The following is a 24,141-nucleotide window of genomic DNA, read 5'->3' on the forward strand; positions in this document are numbered from 1 at the left end:
ACCCCTTTAATATGAATAACTACTTATCATCGGTTTGGGAGCGATGTAGTCATTATTGAAATAAAAAGATAACAATGTTGGACAGATATAACATCACTACGCGTTTCACTTACTGGTTGTGTTTCCAGTCATCTGGATGATGCATTTTGAATCTTTTCCAATTTCACGTGAGTTGAATGGCCGCACTCTGACTGCGACCTTCACTGAGGCTCCCGCCATTTCCTGCAAAATAAAGAAACAGCATGAGCTTGATTCATATTGGACAGAAAACTGTGAATTTTCTGCCTCTTGAAACCAGATATATAGACGTATAGATTAGACTAGAATACACAAGTCTTTTGTTTTTCTGCACATTTAAACAATGCTGTGTGATTCTGACGTCTTCTGTAGGTCTCAGGAGCTGACATTGTTACAGACAAGCAGATGGAGGCTCACCATATCAATTATTCATGTCATATGTGAAGCCAGAGAGGATGCATAGCAGTGAAAGAATGAAAGGCTTAAGCGGGGCGTATTCATTCTAAAAACGGAATATGAATTGTGTCATATTTAGTAACATGTTGTGCTATTGTTCCCATCTTGTACCAAAAGACTTCCAAGTTTCCATCTAAGAAACAGCATAGAGCCGGGCGTCACAATAATACCACTTATGTATCAAGGCATTATGCCAGTATTGCCCTCTCCTACCCGAAAAAAAAAAAAAGGTACACAATATTTAAAACAAATTGTGGATGAAGTCGCCATTTTCAGAGGCATCATAACAATACCTTATAACCGATATCCATGACGCCCCTCCCCCAAATATGTATAGCTGCTACTGCACCTATTGAAATAATGTGCATTTTTATTAAGCGGCTTAATGTGTTCCAAAAAGTAATTCCTACAACACTACTACCCTCAGTCTGAACCACTGACACACAACCAATATAGATCTATGGATTGATGTATTTTATGACTAAATCTGACCCTGCTATCTGCATGATGTGACAGGGTGCTGCTGCATCTTTGTGTTTGTTAACTCCAGGGACTGTTGAGCGTGAAAATCCCATGAGATCAGCATTTTCTGAAAAACCAAAACCACGCCATCTGACCCCACCAACAAGAAAGTCAACAACGGTACTTCTTGATTTTGTGCCTGCATTTATTATATTTGTGCCATTTTATTATCTTATTAGAGACTTGCATTAAGGGACGTGTACAGATTTTGTTAATAAAGTGACCACCATGTTTTTTTTATACTCCATCTAAACATTTACCAAACTACGGGCCAGTTTGTGAACGTAACCCAGTAAGATCTGGGCACATACAGTGCAGATGCAGTTTCATAAACTTGGGCCTGAAGCTTTACACATATCATGTTGCAAAGTATCTCAAGGTGTGTGAATCTGCTACCACATTAACTGCCTGCCAAACCTCGCCATGTCTCCGGGGTGAGACCTCCAAGGACCAGAGCCAGCAGCACCTAGCAGGCTGTTCTCTTTTCTTTTTCATCACGCAGTTATGTCAGGACTTCCTTTAGTTTACAGTTACTATATATATATACACACATATATATATATATATATATATATATATATATATATATATATATATATATATATACATATATATATATATACATACATACATATCTAGATAGATAGATAGATAGATAGATAGATAGATAGATAGATAGATAGATAGATAGATATGAGTTCATTTACACTGGCATCCTTTGCATTCTCTGTAATCAGGTATAGTAAATCAGATAGTAAAACTTCATAGATATCACAGATTGGAGGTGTAGCACTAGCAGTGGTTTTCAAACAGGATAATTTGGATGCCCGTAGACTATGAATAATTACAGCCCAAAGAACCTAAGTAATTTCTAAGCATGGCTACCCATGTTTATATTTGGGTCAATCATAGCACAAATTATATATGTAATTCGGAAATAATCAGGGTACCTTATAGTGTATATTTCTGTATATGTAGATTTAGTGGAGCTGTCATTGGACAGACCATAATTTTAAATACGGACATTTTTTTAGATCTAGCTCGCCTACTAATCAACATCCCCATGTACCACCACTCCTTCTGGGAGGAATTTCAATGACTTAGCTTACTGTAGGCTCCATTCACACGACAGTGAAAAACGGCTGTGTGTGGCACTATCTACATTGGCATTGTGTGTGGCACTATTTACATTAGCACTGTGGCAGTATCTACAGGGGCACTGCGGCACTATCTATATGGGCACTGTGTGTGGCACTATCTACAGATGCAGTGTGGCACTATCTATAGGGACAGTATGGCACTATCTATATGGGCACTGTGTGTGGAACTATCCACAGTGGGCAGTGTGTTGCACTATCTACATGGGCACTGTGTTTTTTTCAGTGGGATGGGACAAAAAAACCCTGACAAATTAAATTCATCCTTTTATTTTTTTTAACGGACTTGAAAAACGGATGGAACACGGATGACAAACAGCCATTAAGAATGGTCAGGCAGCCGGGAAATTGATGAACGTTTGTAGACACACAGATGCAAAACGTCTGTGAAAAACGCAGTTTGATCCGTTTTTATCATCCTTTTTTTCCACTGTTATCTAAATTAAGCCTTAGTAAAAATGTTATTTTTGGATTATAAATATAATTCAGCTGCACATACAGTGAAGGAAATAAGTATTTGATCCCTTGCTGATTTTGTAAGTTTGACCACTGTCAAAGTCATGAACAGTCTAGAATTTTTAGGCAAGGTTAATTTTACCAGTGAGAGATAGATTATATTTAAAAAAAAAGAGAAAATCACATTGTCAAAATGATATATATTTATTTGCATTGTGCACAGAGAAATAAGTATTTGATCCCCTACCAACCATTAAGAGTTCAGCCTCCTCCAGACCAGTTACACGCTCCAAATCAACTTGGTGCCTGCATTAAAGACAGCTGTCTTACATGGTCACCTGGATAAAAGACTCCTGTCCACAGACTCAATTAATCAGTCTGACTCTAACCTCTACAACATGGGCAAGACCAAAGAGCTTTCTAAGGATGTCAGGGACAAGATCATAGACCTGCACAAGGCTGGAATGGGCTACAAAACCATAAGTAAGACGCTGGGTGAGAAGGAGACAACTGTTGGTGCAATAGTAAGAAAATGGAAGACACAAAATGACGGTCAATCGACATTGATCTGGGGCTCCATGCAAAATCTCACCTCGTGGGGTATCCTTGATCCTGAGGAAGGAGAGAGCTCAGCCGAAAACTACACGGGGGGAACTTGTTAATGATCTCAAGGCAGCTTGGACCACAGTCACCAAGAAAACCATTGGTAACACATTACGCCGTAATGGACTAAAATCCTGCAGTGCCCGCAAGGTCCTCCTGCTCAAGAAGGCACATGTACAGGCCCGTCTGAAGTTTGCAAATGAACATCTGGATGATTCTGAGAGTGATTGGGAGAAGGTGCTGTGGTCAGATGAGACTAAAATTGAACTCTTTGGCATTAACTCTACTCGCCGTGTTTGGAGGAAGAGAAATGCTGCCTATGACCCAAAGAACACCGTCCCTACTGTCAAGCATGGAGGTGGAAACATTATGTTTTGGGGGTGTTTCTCTGCTAAGGGCACAGGACTACTTCACCGCATCAATGGGAGAATGGATGGAGCCATGTACCGTCAAATCCTGAGTGACAACCTCCTTCCCTCCACCAGGACATTAAAAATGGCTCGTGGCTGGGTCTTCCAGCACGACAATGACCCGAAACATACAGCCAAGGCAATAAAGAAGTGGCTCAAAAAGAAGCACATTAAGGTCATGGAGTGGCCTAGCCAGTCTCCAGACCTTAATCCCATCGAAAACTTATGGAGGGAGCTTAAGATCCGAGTTGCCAAGCGACAGCCTCGAAATCTTAATGATTTACAGATGATCTGCAAAGAGGAGTGGGCCAAAATTCCATCTAACATGTGTGCAAACCTCATCATCAACTACAAAAAACGTCTGACTGCTGTGCTTGCCAACAAGGGTTTTGCCACCAAGTATTAAGTCTTGTTTGCCAAAGGGATCAAATACTTATTTCTCTGTGTACAATGCAAATAAATATATATAATTTTGACAATGTGATTTTCTTACTGGTAAAATTAACCTAGCCTAAAAATTCTAGACTGTTCATGTCTTTGACAGTGGGCAAACTTACAAAATCAGCAAGGGATCAAATACTTATTTCCTTCACTGTATATGCTTTCTTACATATCTCCCGCAGTCTCATCAGTTGGTCATTTTTGCTACCTAACAGACAGCTCCTGTCTTATAAATCATTTTCTGGTACATGCAAAAGGTGAACAAGTGGGTACAAGTACCGCAAGGTGCCAGTTGGTGGGCTCGAAATACAGGTTAGCAAGTAGTACATCTGGTGATTGTTATGTACTGTAAATCCATTACAAAACATTCGTATAGAGCTTGTATCTAGCTAAGCAACCAAAGGTACAGGTATCCTTAATGAGTTCATCTCATTTCTTGAGATTGTAACACCCTATTATTCAATGACAGAAGAAGTCCTGATATCCATAAACCTTGAATATATTGGAATACTTATCTACTGGCCTGACAACATCGAAAAACATAGCTATAATTAAATAATATTATGCCTCGGACCTTGTCCAAATCAGTCTCAGATACATAGGTATTGTGCTGTGAATATTCATCGAGTGGCTACCAACTGAGTGAATTCAGATTATGCCCATGGGATTTCACTGACCTATCATACTCATATTATTAATATTAGGATATACACCACGAATTAGACAGAAACACCTAATCCGGACGAGACATTCAGAGGCACACTGTAAATACTAATGAGAATGACTGTCTAATTAATGGATAGAACTAGTTGTAACCGAGAACCCTTCATGCCTCTATGGTTGGTCGTATAACCATGCAAGAAACTCTACTATGCTGTGTATATCATATATACAGGACAAGCGTGTGTCTCTACTTTGGTAAAGATAGACACGTGAAAATTGTTGGATAATACAACCCTCCTATACTAGCTTGGCATTCTAGTTACAATTAAATTTTTCAATGATCAGTTATATGGGTTGTTTGTTCAACGGCTATTGTGACATTGGCCATCCTCAAGAGAGTGACGAATATATATGAGCTCTAGAAGTGGATAGAAAGTCAAGTATGCTCATTAATAGGCAATAAGCAGACTCTATATTTAGTCAAGGTGTTTCAACACCGAAATAGTGTCTTTATCAGGCCCTAATGACGTTACACATATACATTGCTACTACCAACACCCCCTCGATTTCTGATGTCAGCAGTGCTCCCTATTCCTATTTTTTTTCCTCCGACTTAATGGTTTATACTAGCATCATGCCTTCTGTTTTTAAAAGGACCATGATCTCTCTGATGCATTAAAACAGACATTGACAGACCCCAACGACTTTAATAAGGGTACGTCGGAGTTCTGTTTTTTGATGGCAAGACTGGCGCTGTAGACTGCGCTTTTCTAAGTTGTGAAAGATATCAGAAAGTTTGACAAAACCCCAGAAGGCAAGTGTGAACAGATCCTTATTTAATGATATTCTAAAGAGACTATGATACTAACTAAATAAATAATACCCTTATAGAGAAAGTTAAGGAATAGAATGAAAAGATTGGGGTTCATCTAATTATGTTATGACAAGGATAAAAACAGCTAATTTTAGGGTTTATGGTCAAGGCCAGAAGCACTAGACCTCTTTTGGCAACTTGAATCAATTAAAGGGTTGTCTAGAAATAGCAAAAAGAATATTGTTTGTTTCCCCCTTTCCAGAAACAGTGCCACTCTTGTTCACGGGCTGTATTTGGTATTGCAGTTCCGCCCGATTCACTTTCATTCTACTCCTTAACAATGACTTTAATAACAACAAAGATATGGCATTGAAGAATCCCCAAAAAGTCTAGCACTTCATGGATCGAGAATGAAAGACTTGTGTTTATAGACACTAAGGTTAGAATAGTCCGTGTATTATTTTCTATGTTTTTCTGTTAAGGCTGTACAACTTAGACAATAAAGGAGGAGGCCAGAAAAAAGACTTGAACTGTTGCGTTGGCAAAGGCTAAGAAAGGAAGGAAAGAAAAAAATAAGTGCCTATATTTGGATTCTTCATCAGATAAAACCAAACCTTCCAGTAGGAGCTAAGATGACCAGAATGAAGTAATCTTATTTCCAATAGAAATTACAATTAGCCTTAGACATAAAGACAAAATAGGAGGACAACCAGCCACAAAGTGGACGGGAACAATTACAGAAATGATGAGCACAATTGAGAAGACTAAGACCAAAGCAGAAGACTAGACAATCTGGAGAAATACTATTCATATGTTCTCAGATTTTACTGTACTTAATAATTTGAATTCACAAATTGTCTTTACATTCTTCGCTTTTCATTGAAGTTTAGATGTCTTATGTCTTGTTAGAGTATTTATTTGTCTAAATCAATCAGATGTCTAAATGAGGCAGAGACAACAAACAACCCAAGAGAAATACAGTATCTGTGGGGTCGGTGTAGAACACCTTTGAAGTTTTACATTCATTTAGTACATTGATCAAGCCTTTTTATTATAGTTGCTAAAGTTCACCTGAAACTTTTCCCCCTAAAGAGATTATTTAGTACAGACCAAAGCCGTCCTTACTGCTGCTGTAAATCCGCAATCCCCACATTAATTTAATAATAGAATTACTTTAGTTTCTTAGTGAATTTGAGTCTTCCACTGGCTGTTCCTAAACTTGTTTGCGTAGACACTAGAAAATGGATGTGGAGAAATTGGTCTACGTAAAGGGGCTGTTAAGGTTCGAGGCTGTTTTTTTATACTGATGAGCTATTCAGAAGATAGATCATCAGTATATGATCGGTGGGGGTCTGACACCAGGAACCCACACCGATCATCTGTTCCGGCTGCCTCCGGAAGTTATGCAGTGGTTGGTGCTGGAAGCAGAAGGCCCCGACCACACTATAGTGGCTGTGCTGCAGTACTGCAGTTATGCTCCTATTCAAGTGAAAAGGAGCAGAGCTGCAGTAACCCAGCACAGTCACTATACATTGGCGGAGCCTTGTGCTTCTGGCACCGACCACTGCATAACTTCTGGAGGCAGCCGGAACAGCTGATCCGTGCGGGGTCTGGGTGTTGGACCCCCACCGATTATATACTGTTGACCTATCCCATTAATTATTTTATACATATCATAGTCAACATTTCTAGTTAGGAAAAAAAATAATATGTAAAATTTTAGATTTAATCAATGAATACCTCATGTTTATAATTTTTGCAGGATGCAATCTGGCCTTGTGGTGTTAAGGGAGAATGGAGAGTCAGTACTATGTGTCGTGCACTTAGAGGATGCTGGGCAGCCCGTCTGATCTAATAGTATGGCTGTGACAATTGGACATCGTTCCCCTAGGTACCATAGCCGACTTTAACAAACACTATAGTGAGGTATGCTGTTCTGGATGTTGGATGAATTACCACTTGTCTGCGAGTCATAAGACTGCTGACTAATGTCTATGGTCCGCTTAATACTAGTCCTGTAACAACTAATAAATCACATTTTATTCCTGCGTACAATCGTGTATTGTCATGATATAACCATTATGTTGTGTTATATCCATCAAGCAAAAACCTAATTACTTTTATTAGAAAAAAAAATGTTCTTTCTAAGAAGAATGAATCTGCAGAGGACAGTCATTGTCATACATCTGAAGCACGGAATATGTATTGACCATAGAGTTTATATTAAAATGTCATTATTTCTGTTCATTAACATAAAAATCAGTTTCTAGGCAACAGTAACCTTCCTCATATACCGCTCCTATGCCATTCTTCCACACAGCATGGCTGACCAGGCGTTCCGAAAATAATAGCATCATCCGTTCAGAACCAGAGTTGGCAATGCTTCAGGGGGATGCAGGGAAAACGTAAATGACTTAGCTTTCCCATCATGACTGAAAACCTTATTACTATGCATTAAGAGCAACACTGATAAGGGGAGATATATTTTACAGACGTATGATCATGGACCAGATCCTAAATAATGATGTCACACAATGAATTATACCAGTAGTATACAGGAAGTGGTAATGGCAATATTCCAGATCAAACTGCCATGGTATTTTCCCCCTCTCTTCCTAGAAAAAGGATCGGAAGGGAGAGGTGGGCACCTTATAGCATGCTGCTGCATCAATGCCGGCTGGTCACATGATAAGGTTGTCTTAGCATATAATAGAATGGCTGAAGTGAAGACTAATAAGTACAAGTACAATTTTGGGCACTTGTGTATAAGAAGGACATGGCTGAACTAGAACGTGTGCAAAGAAGGACGACCCCGGTAATTAAGGGAATGGGCGGATTGCAGTACCAAGAAAGATGATCAAACTTGGGGCTATTCAGTTCAGAACAAAAACGGCTTAGGGGCGATCTAATTATAATGTACAAATATATAATTGGACAGTACAAAGATCTTTCTAATGACTTTTTTCCACATAGGCCTGTAACCAGGACAAGGGGGCATCCTCTACGTCTAGAGGAAAAAAGGTTTCACCATCATCACAGGCGCGGATTCTTTACTGTAAGAGCAGTGAGACTATGGAACTCTCTGCCACAGGATGTTGTGATGGTTGATTCTTTGAACAAGTTCAAGAAGGGCCTTGATGCCTTTCTTGAAAAATATAATATTAATATATATAATATATATTAATATAATATTAATATAATTATATATATAATAATTAATATATATACAAGTTATGATTACCAGATTCTAGGGATGGATCGTTGATCCAGGGATTTATTCTGATTGTCATATTAGGAGTCAGAGAGGAATTTTTCCCCTAATTAGACAATTGGCATTAACCTTATGGGGGTTTTGCCTTCCCCTGGATTAACACGGTAGGATTATAGGTTGGACTTGATGGACCTGTCTCTTTTTTCAACCTTATCAACTATGTAACGCCTCTAGGGAAGAATGCCCCCGACCATACAACATGCGATGGAGCATGCCATGATTATTTTTCTTTTGGATTCCTATGAAACCTCCATATGCCTCTGTATTAATTCAAAGGCATACATACACAGGTACAGTACTGGTCCCATGCCGTTCAATAGGTGCCCTGGTACACAACTGAGCCATAATATGGCCGTGACACCTAAGTATGAGCGTAACCATGGGAAACTGCATTCGAGTTTTCTCTTTAATAATAGGGCATAATCTTTCATTTTCATTCATGAATATTAGATCACATGAACTTGTATGTGTTGTTACTGACCAGGTCATATGCAGTTTATGCTACTACTTTTCAATCAGGCTTCAATATTGCAGTCTAATATCCCTTCGGGAACCTTGTAGGTGTTAGGCTGGATTCACACGAGCATGTTCCGTCCGTAATGGACGGAACGTATTTCGGCCGCAAGTCCCGGACCGACCACACTGCAGGGAGCCGGGCTCCTAGCATCATAGTTATGTACGACGCTAGGAGTCCCTGCCTCGCTGCAGGACAACTGTCCCGTGGTGTAATCATGTTTTCAGTACTGGACAGTAGTTCCACGGAGAGGCAGAGACTCCGAGTGTCGTACATAACTATGATGCTAGGAGCCCGGCTCCCTGCAGTGTGGTCAGTCCGGGACTTGCGGCCGAAATACGTTCCGTCCATACGTTGCGGCTCAAATACGTCGGCAAACATCTGCCCATTCATTTCAATGGGTTTGCCGATGTACTGTGCCGACGACCTGTAATTTTACGTGTCGCTGCCAAAAGACGGCGCGTAAAATTACAGCCTCGTCAAAGAAGTGCAGGACACTTCTTGGGACGTAAGTTGAGCCGTTTTTCATTGACTTCAATGAAGAACAGCTCCAAATTACGTCCATAATGGACGCCTCGCAAAACGCGAGTACGAGCAATTACGTCTGAAATGCAGGAGCTGTTTTCTCCTGAATTGACGTTATCGTGTGAACATACCCTTACAAGCATCTTTTTACGCTCCGTTTTTTAAAACAGCGGCGTAAAATGACGCCCCGTATTTACTAAATGCTGTTTTTCTCATTGATTTCAATGGGCAGATGTTTGTAGGTGTTCAGCTTCCTAATTTCCGCACAGTTATTTTCTGCAACGTCTGAACTAACGTTCCTAAAAATGTATAGAAAGAAATGAAAAAAACGGCTGCTGCAGAATTCAACTGCGGGCTGTCCACAGCGGAATTCAACAGCAATTCCACCTCGTCTGAACATGCCCTAAGGGTACCTGGGGTAGACCACCTTTTACCATACATACTGATTTGGACCAGTCTCCTTCTATCATCCACAGGATGGATATGCCAGTAGGGACTTTCTAATCCATTTTCTGTTAGTATTAGTTCTATATTTCTTTCCTCTGCTGATTAGCAAATGGAACGTAAAAGAAATTATAAGGAGCTGAAAGCATCTATGTTTGTACGGCCCTGACAGATCATTCCCCTAGTAAGGACAGAGGCTTTTCATAAGCAGTCTAGAGATGTTAACAGAAACAACTATGTAAAAACTAAAATATGTTGTGTTATATCAAAACTAAACTAAAACAAAATAATAGTTATAAAGAGTTAGGTTGGGTTCCCACGGGTCCGATACGCTGCGTAAAATACTACGCAGCGTATCCGAGCTGGAACCCGCAGCATTTCGGCCGGAATTGACATGCTGCGGATCTAAATTCCACACCGCAGGTCAATTTATGAGCGTTTTCGCAGCGTTTCTTTTCTGCATGGGCATTAGATATTCAAAATCTCATCCACTTTGCTGCTACTGTAAATGCTGCTGAATTTCCGCACAGAATTATTTTGTGGACACTCCACAACATTTACGCCACGTGGGAACCTGGCCTTAGGGTATTTTCACACGGCATATTTTCAGTCGTATTTCAGAGAATAAAATGCTTATATTATGCCCCGAAATACACTAGAAATATGCCTGATTTCAATGGGAAACACACTGTGTAGTTCATATGAGGCGTATTTTTACGCTGCTGAATTAAATAACGCCTAGTAAAAATACACTAGGTAAAAAAAGAAGTGACATGTCACTTCTTGAGATGTTTTGCAAGCTAATTTTCTATTGACAATACAAAAAAAGCTTCGAAAATACGACGCAAAATATGCTTTATAAAAGCTTGCAAAAATCAAAAACACTTTGAAAATCAGCTCCAAAAACGCCTGGATTCGGAGGCTGTTTTCTCTTAACCCCAGGCCCTGTTCACATAGAGTTTTCTGCAGGCAGAAAAATCCGGAATTTTGAGGCAGGTTTTGACCTGCTTGCGTTTTCTTTATTTTTCGCTGCGGCCATTGAGCAGCGTGGGAAAAAAAATGGAGCACAAAATGCTTTCTCTGCCTCTCATTGATTTCAATGGGAGGTTAGACACAGAACCGCAGGAAGAAACAGCATGTCACTTTTTCCCCGCGAGCGTTCTTTTTTCGCTCGCGGAAAAAAAAGCCTCCACTTCCCATTGAAATCCATGGGAGCCTATTTCAGCCGTTTTTAGCGCGGTTTCCGCTTAAAAAAACTCTGTGAACTAGCCCTTAAGGACCAGGCCTATTTTGGCCTTAAAGCATTCTTTTTTGTTTTTTCCTCCCCGCCTTCCAAGCGTAATAACTTTTTTATTTTTATGTCAACATAGCCATATGAAGGCTTTTTTTTTGCGGAACAAGTTGTATTTTCAAATGCACCATTTTTGGGTGTATATATTATATTGATTAACTTTTATTAATTTTTTGGGGGGATGGTATTGAAAAAAAACAGCTATTCCATCATTTCAAATTTATGCAGTTCACTATGCGGTGTCAATAACATATTAACTTTATTCTATGGGTCAGTCCGATTACGGTGATACCAAATATCTATAGGTTTTTATGTTTTACTACTTTTGCACAATTAAAACACTTTTAAACAAAAATTATTTGTTATTGAATTGCCGCATTCCAAGAGCCGTAAGTGGGGGGAATGGAAAAAAAATTATATTTTTGACATTGTTTTTGTATGTTGTCTTGTACGGTGTTCACCTGGTGCTTATTAATGTGTTAACTTTATTGTTTGTTAACATCGTGGCGATACCAGATATGTGTTTTTTGTTTTTTTTTACACATAGTAAATAAAACCACTTTTTATGGAAAAAAGTGGTTTTATTTTTATTGTAATCTTTTCTTCTATTTTTTTATAGACTTTATTTAAGTATTTAATTTTATTTTTATTAGTCCCACTAGAAGAGTTTAGAATGCGATCTTCTGATTCAGATATAATGCTTTGGTATAATCAGTAGACCAAAGCATTATTGCCTGTTGCAAAACTGACAGGCAATCCATTAGGCCATGCCTCTGGCAACCCGTCTGTCATGGCAACCCTTTGGTGGCCGTTGATCACTTTCGCGGGCCGCAGATGGGTGACAGAGGAAGCCCCCTCCCTCTGTCAAACCACTTAAATGCCGTGGTCGCTATTGACTGCGACACTTAAGGGGTTAAACGGCCGGGATTGAAGGTTTCTCCCGCACGATCACAATCACGTATGCGCAAAGAAGCTAAAAACAGCCTCGTATTTTTCTGCTTCACACATGTCTTGTGAACATACCCTAAGGGCATGCCCAGATGTGGCGGAGGTCTTCCGCCACTGTCCGCATCAATGCCGCACAGAATCTGCGTTGCAGATTCTGTTGCGGCTTTGCCTAAAATGGGCATTAAATTGATGCGGACTAGCCGTTGCGTATTGAGGGGAAGAGGGCTTTCCTTCTCTCTATCAGTTCAGGATAGAGAGAAGTGACAGCCCTTTCCCTAGTAAAAGTAAAAAGAAATTCTTACTTATCCGGCCGTTGCCTTGGTGACGCGTCCCTCATTCGCAATCCAGCCCGACCTCCCTGGATGACGCGGCAGTCCATGTGACCGCTGCAGCCTGTGATTGGCTGCAGGCGTCACTTGGACTGAAACGTCATCCTAGGAGGCCGGACAGGAGGAAGAAGCAGGGAGTTCTCGGTAAGTATGAACTTCTATTATTTTTTACAGGTTGATGTATATTGTGATCGGAAGTCCCTGTCCAAGGTGCTGAAACAGTTACTGACGATCGCTTAACTCTTTCAGCACCCTGGACAGTGACTATTTACTGACGTCACCTAGCAACGCTCCCGTAATTATGGGTGCACACACGTAGTCACCCGTAATTACGGGAGCCCCAATGACTTCCTCAGTCTTGCTGTAGACCTAGAAATACATAGGTCCAGCCAGAATGAAGAAATGTCATGTTAGTAAAACCAATACGCTACGCAGCACACATAACATCTGCAGACTTCATGGTGGAATTTTGACTCTCCATTGAAGTCAATGGAGAAATTCCGCAATGAGTCCGCAACAAGTCCGCTACACGTCCGCAACAACCATTGTATGCTGCAGACACCAAATTCCGCACCGCAGCCTATGCTACGCAGCGGAATTGTCCGCAACGTGTAAACGAACCCAACCACAAAGCTGTGGAAGGCAATGGAGACTGTCCGCAGCGGAATTCCAGAGCAATTCGGCCACGTCTGGTCATGCCCTAAGAGTAAGTTCAGATGCAAATTTGCTGAATAACTTCATCCTTTTCATTGGGTGCCGAATCTGCACCAAAAATCTTCAACAAATTCACTACTATTGAACATGGCCTAATGGGTGGGTGGAGGCAGTAATATTTCTCAATTAGCCTGCAGGAAAATTTTCTTGTGATTTTCCTGTAATTTTGATGTGTAAATAAAAATTAAAGTGACAAATACATTTATTTTTTTTGCCCGCTCATTTGCTCAAACTATGTGTATGGCGTGATCAGTAAACCGATCATTTGCCACTTTGCACAAGTTCATTTTGTTTTTTTATGAGATTTTTGTTCTCACTATCTCCCTGATCTACCTGTATGACCTGCATTTTCCTGCTGAATTGGCATGGTAGTGGGTATATATCCACAGTATACATATACTTATGTCACTATCCGAGAATCTCTGCAACGAACACTTTCATAGCACATAATATTCCAGAACAATATAGAAAATCCACCTTATTTTTTCTAGTTTATCCTTCTCTACTCTTTTGTTTAGTACCAGTCCTGACTACTGATGTTTTGCAGTAGCCGGATGCGTCATCTTTTTATAATAAATGCTCGTCCTGGCACTATATACGTCATGCACATAAAAGACATCAGTCAGCACCATCTAGAGTGAAATAGAATGGCTCCACATAGCTGTCAGCTTTCCAATATAGCAGCACAGACAAATTGATCTGCAATCACTACGAGCCATAGACCATGAGTAACAGGTATGACAAAGACACTCACAAATCAAACTGGAGGCATGATGAAGTCGAGAGACTAAGAAATGAAGTAGGAAGAGTAGATAAGTCATACCAGGTATTTGCTTAACTCTGAATATAGAGATACAAACACGTTACTAGGACTAAGCTCTTTAAATAAACCATGTATAAAGTCATCAGGCAGGTTAATAATGTCCATGACTATATGAGCTCTAGGTAAGCTCCACATATGAACAATTTATAATGCCATATCTAATAGTATTTACTGCTCTACCCTAGTTTTGTCTATAGTGATTTTTTATTATTTATCAACAAAAAAGAATTATAGAAGGAATACCTGTTCTTGTCATATTTTCAGCACACAGGAAAAGTAACATAGTAAGGTTGAAAAAAAAACAAAAAAAATGTATCTAGTTCAACCTATTCTCCTGCAATGTTGATCCAGAGGAAGGCAAAAACCCACATGAGGCAGAAGCCAATTTTCCATCGTCTTAGTAGAGAATAAATCCCTGGATCAACAACCCATCTATAGTAATCTAGTTCCAATAACTTGTAATATTATTTCACTCAAGAAAGACATCCAGGCCTCTTTTGAAACCTTTCAGTGAATTTACCAGAACAGCGTCCTCTGGCAGAGTTCTATAGTCTCACTGCTCTTACAGTAAAGAATCCCTTTCTATGTTTATGGTGAAACCTTATTTCCTCTAGATATAGAGGATGCCCCCCTTGTTATAGTTACAATCCTGGGTATATATAGATTGTTATTTGTTATACTGATCTCTGCATGGACCTTTGACATATTTCTACATAGTTATCAGGTCACCCCTAAGCTGTATTTTTTCCAGACATAGGCTTAGCCTTCCACGGTCAGTGGTTATAAAGAATAATGTTTGTTTCAGCTGTCTATGTTTAAGTGGGGATAGACAGGCACATACAAGAAGGTCTGAAGAAGGGGAGGGGGAGATTCTTCACGCTGAAACACATGATTATTGAGATGAATGTTTTTTTTTAAATTTGCAGTTTTTTTTACTTTTGTCTACTTCCTACTAACCTGAAAGATCCGTTTGACGTTTTTGATATTTAAATAAGTCACTACTGAGAAACCTCATCAACCAGTGTTCCATCATATGGGTTTTTAATAGTGCTTTGCAACTTTCTTTTTTGTTTCTTTCTATAGTATAGTTATTGCTGTTTTTGAAAACCAGATGTGGAAAGTAAACTACGCACCATGCCAAATAGTAACCATGACTTCCTGACCTATGCTGAAGTGGATATAAAGGGGTTGTCCCATCAGGACCACCTCTGTCCAAATTGCTCTATTAGGGCATAATCAGGCTGAACACATGCTACCTGGAAAGCCTTTGATCTGAATGGCCTCCGTGTAATTTACTCTCCAGTGGAGGGGAAGTTGATGGCAACTTTATATGCAAAATCAATTGTTTTGCCAGGAGTCTCGGAGGTTGGACCTGTGACAATCAGCAGTGGCAGCTCTCATATTAAAGGAGTTGTTTATGAGGAGATGCCCTTTAAAAGATATCACCAGGAAATATTCTGGAAATGCCCCTAGGTTGTCCTCACGTTAAACATTCTATTCTGTCGTTTCCTAGTTAGGTGTGTTTTTGACAAAGCCGGGTGACAGCTAATATGGCTTGTCAGTTTGCTTTGCTAGAGCCCTGAAAGCAAATCTGTCTAGTATTGCAATGGTACGGAAACTGGGATGTAATAATTGGGATTCAAAATGGTTATATACTAAAAAAAATAAAAAAATATTGTGTGGTGCGTTGATACTGTGGGTGTTTAACATGGTTTAGACTTTCTGCATCAAAACATTAGATTAAAACTTTTGTACTTAAACATAAAAGTAATTCTAAATATGGAACGGAAAAATTACAGCTCTTCATAATACAGGAGCTCATGTCAAAAATATGATAAATGAATTCATTTTTACATTATAAGCCATGTATCCGTGAAATGGAAAAACTTCTGCAGATTCCAGAGCAAGCAATGACGAGAATACAGTGTCAGAGTCCTAACAAAAATTGGAAAACTTACAAAAGCTAAGCTATATGTAAGCATCCATACTGGCATGATGTAATATAGACTGGTGATGTAGAGTGTGAGAAGATCCACATGTATAACATAACACTAAATGAATGATGAAGCTACAGTAAGACATTAAAGCTGTCGCTACAAGTTATGGGTTGTGGATGAGGTCACAGCATGACGATAATCTTATGCAACAGAGAGAAAAGCTTTTTTGTTATTTTGAGTGTGGTTTGGGTAATAAACCTCCTCGTGCCCTCGTATCACGCACACAAGTGGCTATACCTTATACACAGCCTAAATACACAACACCCACGTACACTTTTGCAGCTGGCAGAATGCAGACGAGGTAACGGGAGAACATACAACATCAATGACAACTATAGGGCAGTGGTATCCATGCTGGTGGATTTTTGAAGACCTCAAACATAGAACCTCCTATTCCAGAGATATACCCCACGAGTTTGCGTTTAAGACTCACATATGTGATTTAGCATAGCACAATGCAAGCAAATACACCCACTAAGTTCTAAGCGGTGGAAGAGAAGACTGGACTTTTTTGTCGTACTGTCTTTTTAAATAACATGGTGGTTATTTTCTACTGGAGCGGTATTGCTGTAGTTGCCAAGGACTCTCTTATAATATATAGTGAAGGAGCAAAAGACGTGTTTGTGATGTCTTGCTGTTTGATTTGGAGTGTTTCTCTTTCTTACAGGTGGTAATATAACATGAGATGAATCCAAGAAAATATGATCGACTCAAGCACATGAAATTTATGAAAAAAGATACAAAATTTTTATTGACATGAAAACATAACAAGATAAAATTGGAACAGGGAATGAGTCACTCAATTAAAAAGACATCAAATCTATCACGCACCGGATGTAAATATCAAGTAATTATCTGAGCACTAAACATGTGGTTAAAACATCAAGGATGATGTAGGTATATATGCAGACCTGCGTCTAATGGAGCCGAGGTAAGTTACGACAAGAGGAACAGTCCAATGAGATCCAACAGAAGTGTATGTATGTACTAGCCCGCCTATATGAGGGCATACAACAACAGTTACATGTACATACAGATGGGCAAATGCAGTGATTGTCTGAGTGAATCTGAAGGGCTAACAAGAACCCTAATGTGAATGCTGGAGGATCAACAATGAAAAGTCAGATGTACAATGCACATGGTCTCACAAAAGATGACAGAGGAATGACATAAAAAGCTCAATGACAGCTGTCTAACAAGAAAAGGTTATAAAACATACCGGTGGACATGGAAGAAGCGTGAAAGAGATGTCTGTACCCGACGCGCGTTTCGGCAACTGCCTTCGTCCGGGGTTGATATAACATGGTCTACATATATTAATGTGTATATTTCTTTAAATTGGACCATGTGATGGTGGGTATTAGGTCCCGGGTACCTACGTATGCCCTCACAGCACCACAAGGCTCCTAGAGAAGATCTTAATATTAGTTATATATCTAGGTGTTTTGGCGCCAATGGGGAAGTCAAGTTGGTGCGTCACGCTGGTTGACTGGACAAGAGGGTCAGTGAGAGGACTGAGTCAGGTGGGATAACCAGGTCAAGCTGTGGTCCTGATTTTTGGAGTCAGATTATTGGCTGCATTGGGCAGGACGAGAGCTGCCAAATAGGAGACCGTATTAATGAAACTGTCGCAGGGGAAGTACGTTAAGGCGCTTACGAGACATTGTTCAAGGCCTAGAGAGAAGGTATGCCCAGGCAACTGTGAAGTGAAAGTTCTGTACTGCGAATCGCGGGGACAGATTTATTTTTTCCGACTGTGGGTGGACGAGCCAGCCCCTGCGCTGCAAGATGGACAATGGTGTCTGGGAAGAAAAAAAACGTACACAGCGCCACATGGTGCAAGATAAACCTGATAGGTAAGTTAATTCAAGTGATGGTAAGTTAAAACACTAACCTAAAAAAGTATGTACTGGCAGGTACAACTTAGGGATGTAGGCAAAAGTAAAATAAGGTTGCAGCTTTCAATATCCAGATGCCGGCATCAATTGTATTGTGCCGCAAAAAATAGCCATTTAAAAAAGGTATAGATTTTTTAAAATAAATATATATTAAAAAATGGATATAGGAAAGCGCTACACAAAGGAAGGATTGGAAGAGGAGTAATAATAATGGGTGGATATGTTTAGGGCAACGCGTTTCAACACGGAACCTGTGTCTTCATCAGGCCAAATAAACGTAAAAGCAAGGTAGAACAAACATATTAAATACACATGTGGGTGAGGGGGAGGAGATCAAAGTAAAAAACCGCCAAACAACAGCAATCAATTGCACTGACCACAACTGATGTAAATGACGTCATCGTGGATACAATCAAATTTAAAAAAAAAGTGGGGGAAAAAACACCAGTGGCAAAAGATATGTAAACAATGATAATGATGATGATGGATCAACTTCAAAGCATAAATGCATGCATACAATGTAACAAGTTCGATGAGATCTAGCCAAACAAAAGAAAACCTTGCAGATGGAGTAAGGATTAGGCCCCATGCACACGACCGTGTTTTTGCGTCCGCAATTCCTCCGCAAATCCATGGGAGAATTGCGGACCCATTCATTTCTATGGGCCCATACACACTATCCGTGTTTTCACGGGTCTCCGCATGTCCGCAAATCCGTGCCGCAGAAACTCAGGACATGTCTTATTACGGGCCGCAAATTCGATGCGGACATGCCAATAGAAGTCAATGGGCCCGTGGAAATTGCGGATACACCTCCGTGTGTCATCCGCAGTTTGCGGATTTGCGGAAATGTTGCTAGGCGACGACCGGGAATGAGTTCTGTCGTCATCCTGTTTTACCTAGGCTTTTTTTTTTTTCATCCGCATTTTGCGGATTACATACGGATGAACTGCGGATTACATATGGATGAACTGCGGATGACATTTCACGGAACACGGTCCTGGAATTTGCGGACCAGAAAAACACTACGGTCGTGTGCATGAGGCCTAAGAAGTTTTTACCGGAATTCAGAAGAACCGGGCAAGGTGAGGACGTGGAACAACCAGATGTAGCAGTACAGGGGCAAGATGGACAAGGCTCCATTCTAGTGTTAAACTGTAGCTATCAAGCATTGTGCTTTTGTATAGAGTACCATTACGCATATTGAACTGTTCTCTGCAACCATAAAGTACTGTATCCTTTGTTCCTCAAGAGAGTCAATGTTGAATATTTGACAGTTACAACAGTAGGGCGTTTTTCCTTTCCCAGTTGTGCCATTACTCTGCGGGTGGTCCAGGGAACTAATTTCCCTCCCTGTTAGGGTTGGGAGGTGCCGCCCTGGCCATCCACCTTACTCCCGGTCAGACATTTACAAATTTACCTTCTAACCAACCCTTCTAGAAGGTCTTCAAACAAGCCACCTTCCATTCTGCTATCCCCATATCTGTCAGTCTGAGATAGTGATCTATTTACATCACTACCTTCTTCACCTATGTGTGACTATGGCCAACAATTAGGAACTATACAAATGTACCCTATAGGACAGGCACCTCTGCATTGGAGGCCCTATCAAGAAGCCTCTGTCGCAGATATCATACTTGTCGAGAAAAAAAAGCGTGGCATGCAGCAATATTCTTCCAATCAAAACGATGGACACCACAACGGAACCCATTATAAATCGATGGTATGTGCCTGGTGCCCTTGGTGTCCGTCGTGTGATGTATCCATCACAGCCTGAATTCCGTTTTTCTGCTCCTATGATGGAACAGAAAAACGGAATTCCCAACACAGGTGTGAGCGCAGTCTTGGGTGCAGATAGTGCACAATATATTTATCCTTTCTGCACAAGTAGAAGGTAAGTATAACTATAATCCCATGGGCCAAATGTAGATCTATTGAAGGAGAATGGAAATCAAAATAATAATGTTTATTTATAAACAGTACTGTGCAAAAAATTTAGGCAGTTGTGGAGAAATGTTACAATGAATGCTTTCAAAAATAGAAGTGTTAATAGTTTTTTTTTATTCATTAACAAAATGCAAAGCGATTGAATAGAGGAAAAATCTAAATCAAATCAATATTTGGTGTGACCACCCTTTGTCTTCAAAACAGCATCAATTCTTCTAGTTATACTTGCACACAGTTTTTGAAGGAACTCGACAGGGAGGTTGTTCCAAACATCTTGGAGAACTAACCACAGATCTTCTGTGTATGTAGGCTTCCTCAAATCCTTCTTTCTCTTCACGTAATCCCAGACAGACTCGATGATATTGAGATCAGGGCTCTGTGGGGGCCATATCATCACTTCCAGGACTTAATGGCATTGGCTGTATGTTTGGGCTTGTCTTCCTGCTGCAGAATAAATTTGGAGCCAACCAGACTATTTGATTTAGATTTCTCATCTGTTCATTCACTTTGTATATTGTTAATTGAAAAAAAATAATTATTAACACTTATATATATATGTACATGTATATACTTTATATATAGAGTATATACATGTACATATATATGTATTCGTTTACAAAAGGTGACCCAACACTTTAAATATATACATAGTCTATTTGCTATATTGATTTTTTTTCCCATTTACAAGACGGAACCGTCTAGATTCCATCTTTGAAAGGACACTGCAAGGTTTACTGAGTAACCTCAAGTAACTGAAACCCTATGAAGTAATCAATGAAGCTGCAGCTGCGTCCCTCATATTACACCATTCTCATGCGTCACTGGGCCAGACGTTACAGTACAGTTCACCAGCAGACCACCATTCTGACGGTTATGTGGCAATTAACAATTCAGGCTGGTGCTGTCCATTTAATTCAGCCGCTAGCAATGACTCAAATGCTCTTGTTCTATGGAGAATAAATTATAAGGGACTTCCAAAGTATAGAAAGAAAGTAAAGTAAGATTGCGAATGAGCTAAGAGGCGGAAACCCGGCAAGAAATGACATGCCGCTTCTTTTTACTGCAAGCGGAAATATGTGTGTTTATGTATACATATTAGTGGGCTCGGCAATGTCACTCACACCTGTCTATCAAATGCATAAAGTCAAATCATTTAATCTCTAGGACAGAAGTTAACATTTGTCATATTGAAGATCATAGGATGACCCCTGACCTACAAGTCAGTGAGCTGCCCCCAACCAAACATAAATGTGGAGTGGAAACAAAAAGGTAAGCCACATAAGGTTAAAGAACATGGGCACCCTGTGCACAAAAATTGTCTGTCTTTGGCAGTAACACTCACTACTCCAAACTGTTTCTGGTAGCAACATTGGCACAGGCCCATTCCATTCAAGGGAAATCTTAATGCTACACTGCATGGTAACACAAGCGCCACCCAACCTTCCAAACACACATACTAAAAACGTGATTAATAAATAAAGACCAAGAGACAATGCAGATGGAATAAAATGGCCGCGGTATTTATTAAGGGGTTACATAATAAATAGAATAAATAAATATTAAACTTGTAATAAATACCAAATATTTTAATAAATATTAAAAACTAATAAATATGATACCAATAATTCATAACCTTGTCCACCCATAAACTGGGCGACTAACCCCCCACTAACAAGATACCGCGACAATAAAAGGGAGGGGGGGCGGGGCGATGATGTTCCTCTTCTTCATCCAACTCGGACGGGCAGCAGACCACTCCAAAACCTGGGAATATATATTCAAAATTCCCGCTTTTTTACCAAAGGGAACCAATGAAAACACCAGATTTTCCCGCCACATAGGAATTTTCCAGAACCTGTGCGTGCCAAGACCAAGTGGGTGGGGCACCACTGACCTGAACTTGACCTCATACAGGTAAGTACCAAATAAAAATAGGGGAAAAAGAGGGTTAAACCAAATGACCTTTAATTAATGACCATAAAAGGAACTGAAGGAAAACAGCAGGAAAAAAGGGGGGGGGGCGGCGTGTTACCATGAGGGGCTACGCTGTAAACAGGCTAATAGCCCCTAGTCATGACAGTATAAATATTGTTTGCCTCTAAAGCTCGGTTCACACCTGCATTGGGTCTTTCCATTGTTCTTGTCAAAGATATTTTTTTAATATGACTTCATTATGTGTGAACATAAATTGCTGCCAGAAAGATTAATTGTAGACAGTTGCAGCTGTAAATGGCTTGCAGAGGAGAATGGATATTCTATTTTCAAGACTTATGGTATTTGACCCAATTGCCTTTGTATTCTGCTATTTAATTACAAAGTCTGCCATGACTAAAAACCTAATGACGTTTGTATTCCATTGGGCTAAAGATACACACTAAGACAAGATTGGACGATTCTGTATTATACCATATGTGGAATGTATATGTGTAAGGGCTGATTCAGACGAATCTGCCGTTTGTGCGCACGCAAAAACCACGGCGTTTTGCGTGCACAAATGGCACTTGATAGCTCCGTGTGCCCCGTTCATATGGAGGTGCGGCTGCGTGCTTTTCGCGCAGCTGCCATCTTTATGACACTCCGTTTGGATGTTTGTAAACAGAAAAGCACATGGTGCTTTTCTGTTTACATTCATTCTTTTACTGTTATTGCGCGAATAATGCTTGTCCCACGGAAGTGCTTCCGTGGGGCATGCGTGATTTTCACGCACCCATTGACTTCAATGGGTGCGTGATGCGCGAAAAACGCAGACACATAGAACATGCCGCGAGTTTTACGCAGCGGACTAACGCTGAGCAAAACTCACGGACTGTTTGCACTGCCCCATAGACTTCTCTAGGTCCACGAGAGCCGCGTGAAAACCACGCGGCCGGCACGGACGCAAAACACGTTCGTCTGAATCAGCCCTAAGTATGAGGGTAACGCATACTCTCGTATTGTGCTAAATAAAGTAACGTCCTGCCACTCATGGCAGAGGCACATTTGAACGCCGCTAGTTGATTTGGAACTCATAGACAATTGCAGATAGTCCTGTTTTTAAGGGACATAGTAAATTCTGCAGCGACATTCTGCTCTGTCAGAGGAGCAGAACAAGGGAAAACCAGAGGCGACAGTTCCGTTGCACCATAGACACCATCGTCAGCCGCCGGACCACTTTGATGGGTTCCGTCAGGTTTCCATTGGGGTGTTCATAGTTTTACCGGAAACTATAGCGCAGCATGCTGCACTGTTTCCGGTATTCTTGGCCGGATCTGTGACGGGGGCCCCTAATGAATCCTCCAACACAAATCTGAACGAGGCCTAACATTGTTGCAATAGTTAGATACAGGTCCTTCAGCATGACAAAGAAAGTTCCACAAAAAAAAATGGTTTGGCCAGGGCAGCGGCTTGACGTGAGCGCCATTAAGAAGAGCATGGTGTAAACCACGTTACTTATTAGGACTATAAATGTATCTTTACTGCCTAAACATTATTCAGGAACAATTCTATTTAGACTATAGAATCTATAGATTGTCAATTTACATCTTTCTCAGAATTACTTAAAAGTTAGAGTTACCCTACAAAGTTACAAGAAAACTATAGAGAAAATATTATGCTACAGACCGTGTGCTCACATACATCATTAATGTCAAAGACAACAAGGCAGTAGAGGCAGCAGAAGTAGTGGCCATAACTTACTACCAGGGGTTAACGGGGTCGTTTTGGGTTAAAGGGGTTGTCCAGGCAGGGGGCGGTTTTTCATACTGATGATCTATCCACAGAATAGGTCATCAGTATATGATCGTGGGGGTCCGATACCCAGACCCCGCACGATCAACTGCTTAGCTGGCTCTGGTCACTGTATAGTGGCCGTGCTGTGGTACTGCAGCTCTGCTCCTATTCACTTGACTACTGTGACCGGAG

At 40.4% G+C, this 24,141-nt stretch overlaps 1 protein-coding gene across 13 annotated transcripts in view; it reads right to left on the minus strand.

Annotated features, from left to right (window-relative positions):
* Window positions 1-24,141, minus strand: part of KIF1A (kinesin family member 1A) — a 149,081-nt gene that overhangs the window by 117,998 nt on the left and 6,942 nt on the right. For all 13 annotated transcript variants that reach the window (XM_075861350.1, XM_075861348.1, XM_075861347.1 and 10 more), the window contains exon 2: window positions 114-222. In XM_075861350.1, the coding sequence (XP_075717465.1) occupies window positions 114-219 (106 nt within the window). In that variant the 5' untranslated portion in view covers window positions 220-222. The remainder of the gene's footprint in view (window positions 1-113; window positions 223-24,141) is intronic.

Source organism: Rhinoderma darwinii, chromosome 4 (assembly GCF_050947455.1).
Source record: "Rhinoderma darwinii isolate aRhiDar2 chromosome 4, aRhiDar2.hap1, whole genome shotgun sequence".
NCBI classification, from domain to species: Eukaryota; Metazoa; Chordata; class Amphibia; order Anura; family Rhinodermatidae; genus Rhinoderma; species Rhinoderma darwinii.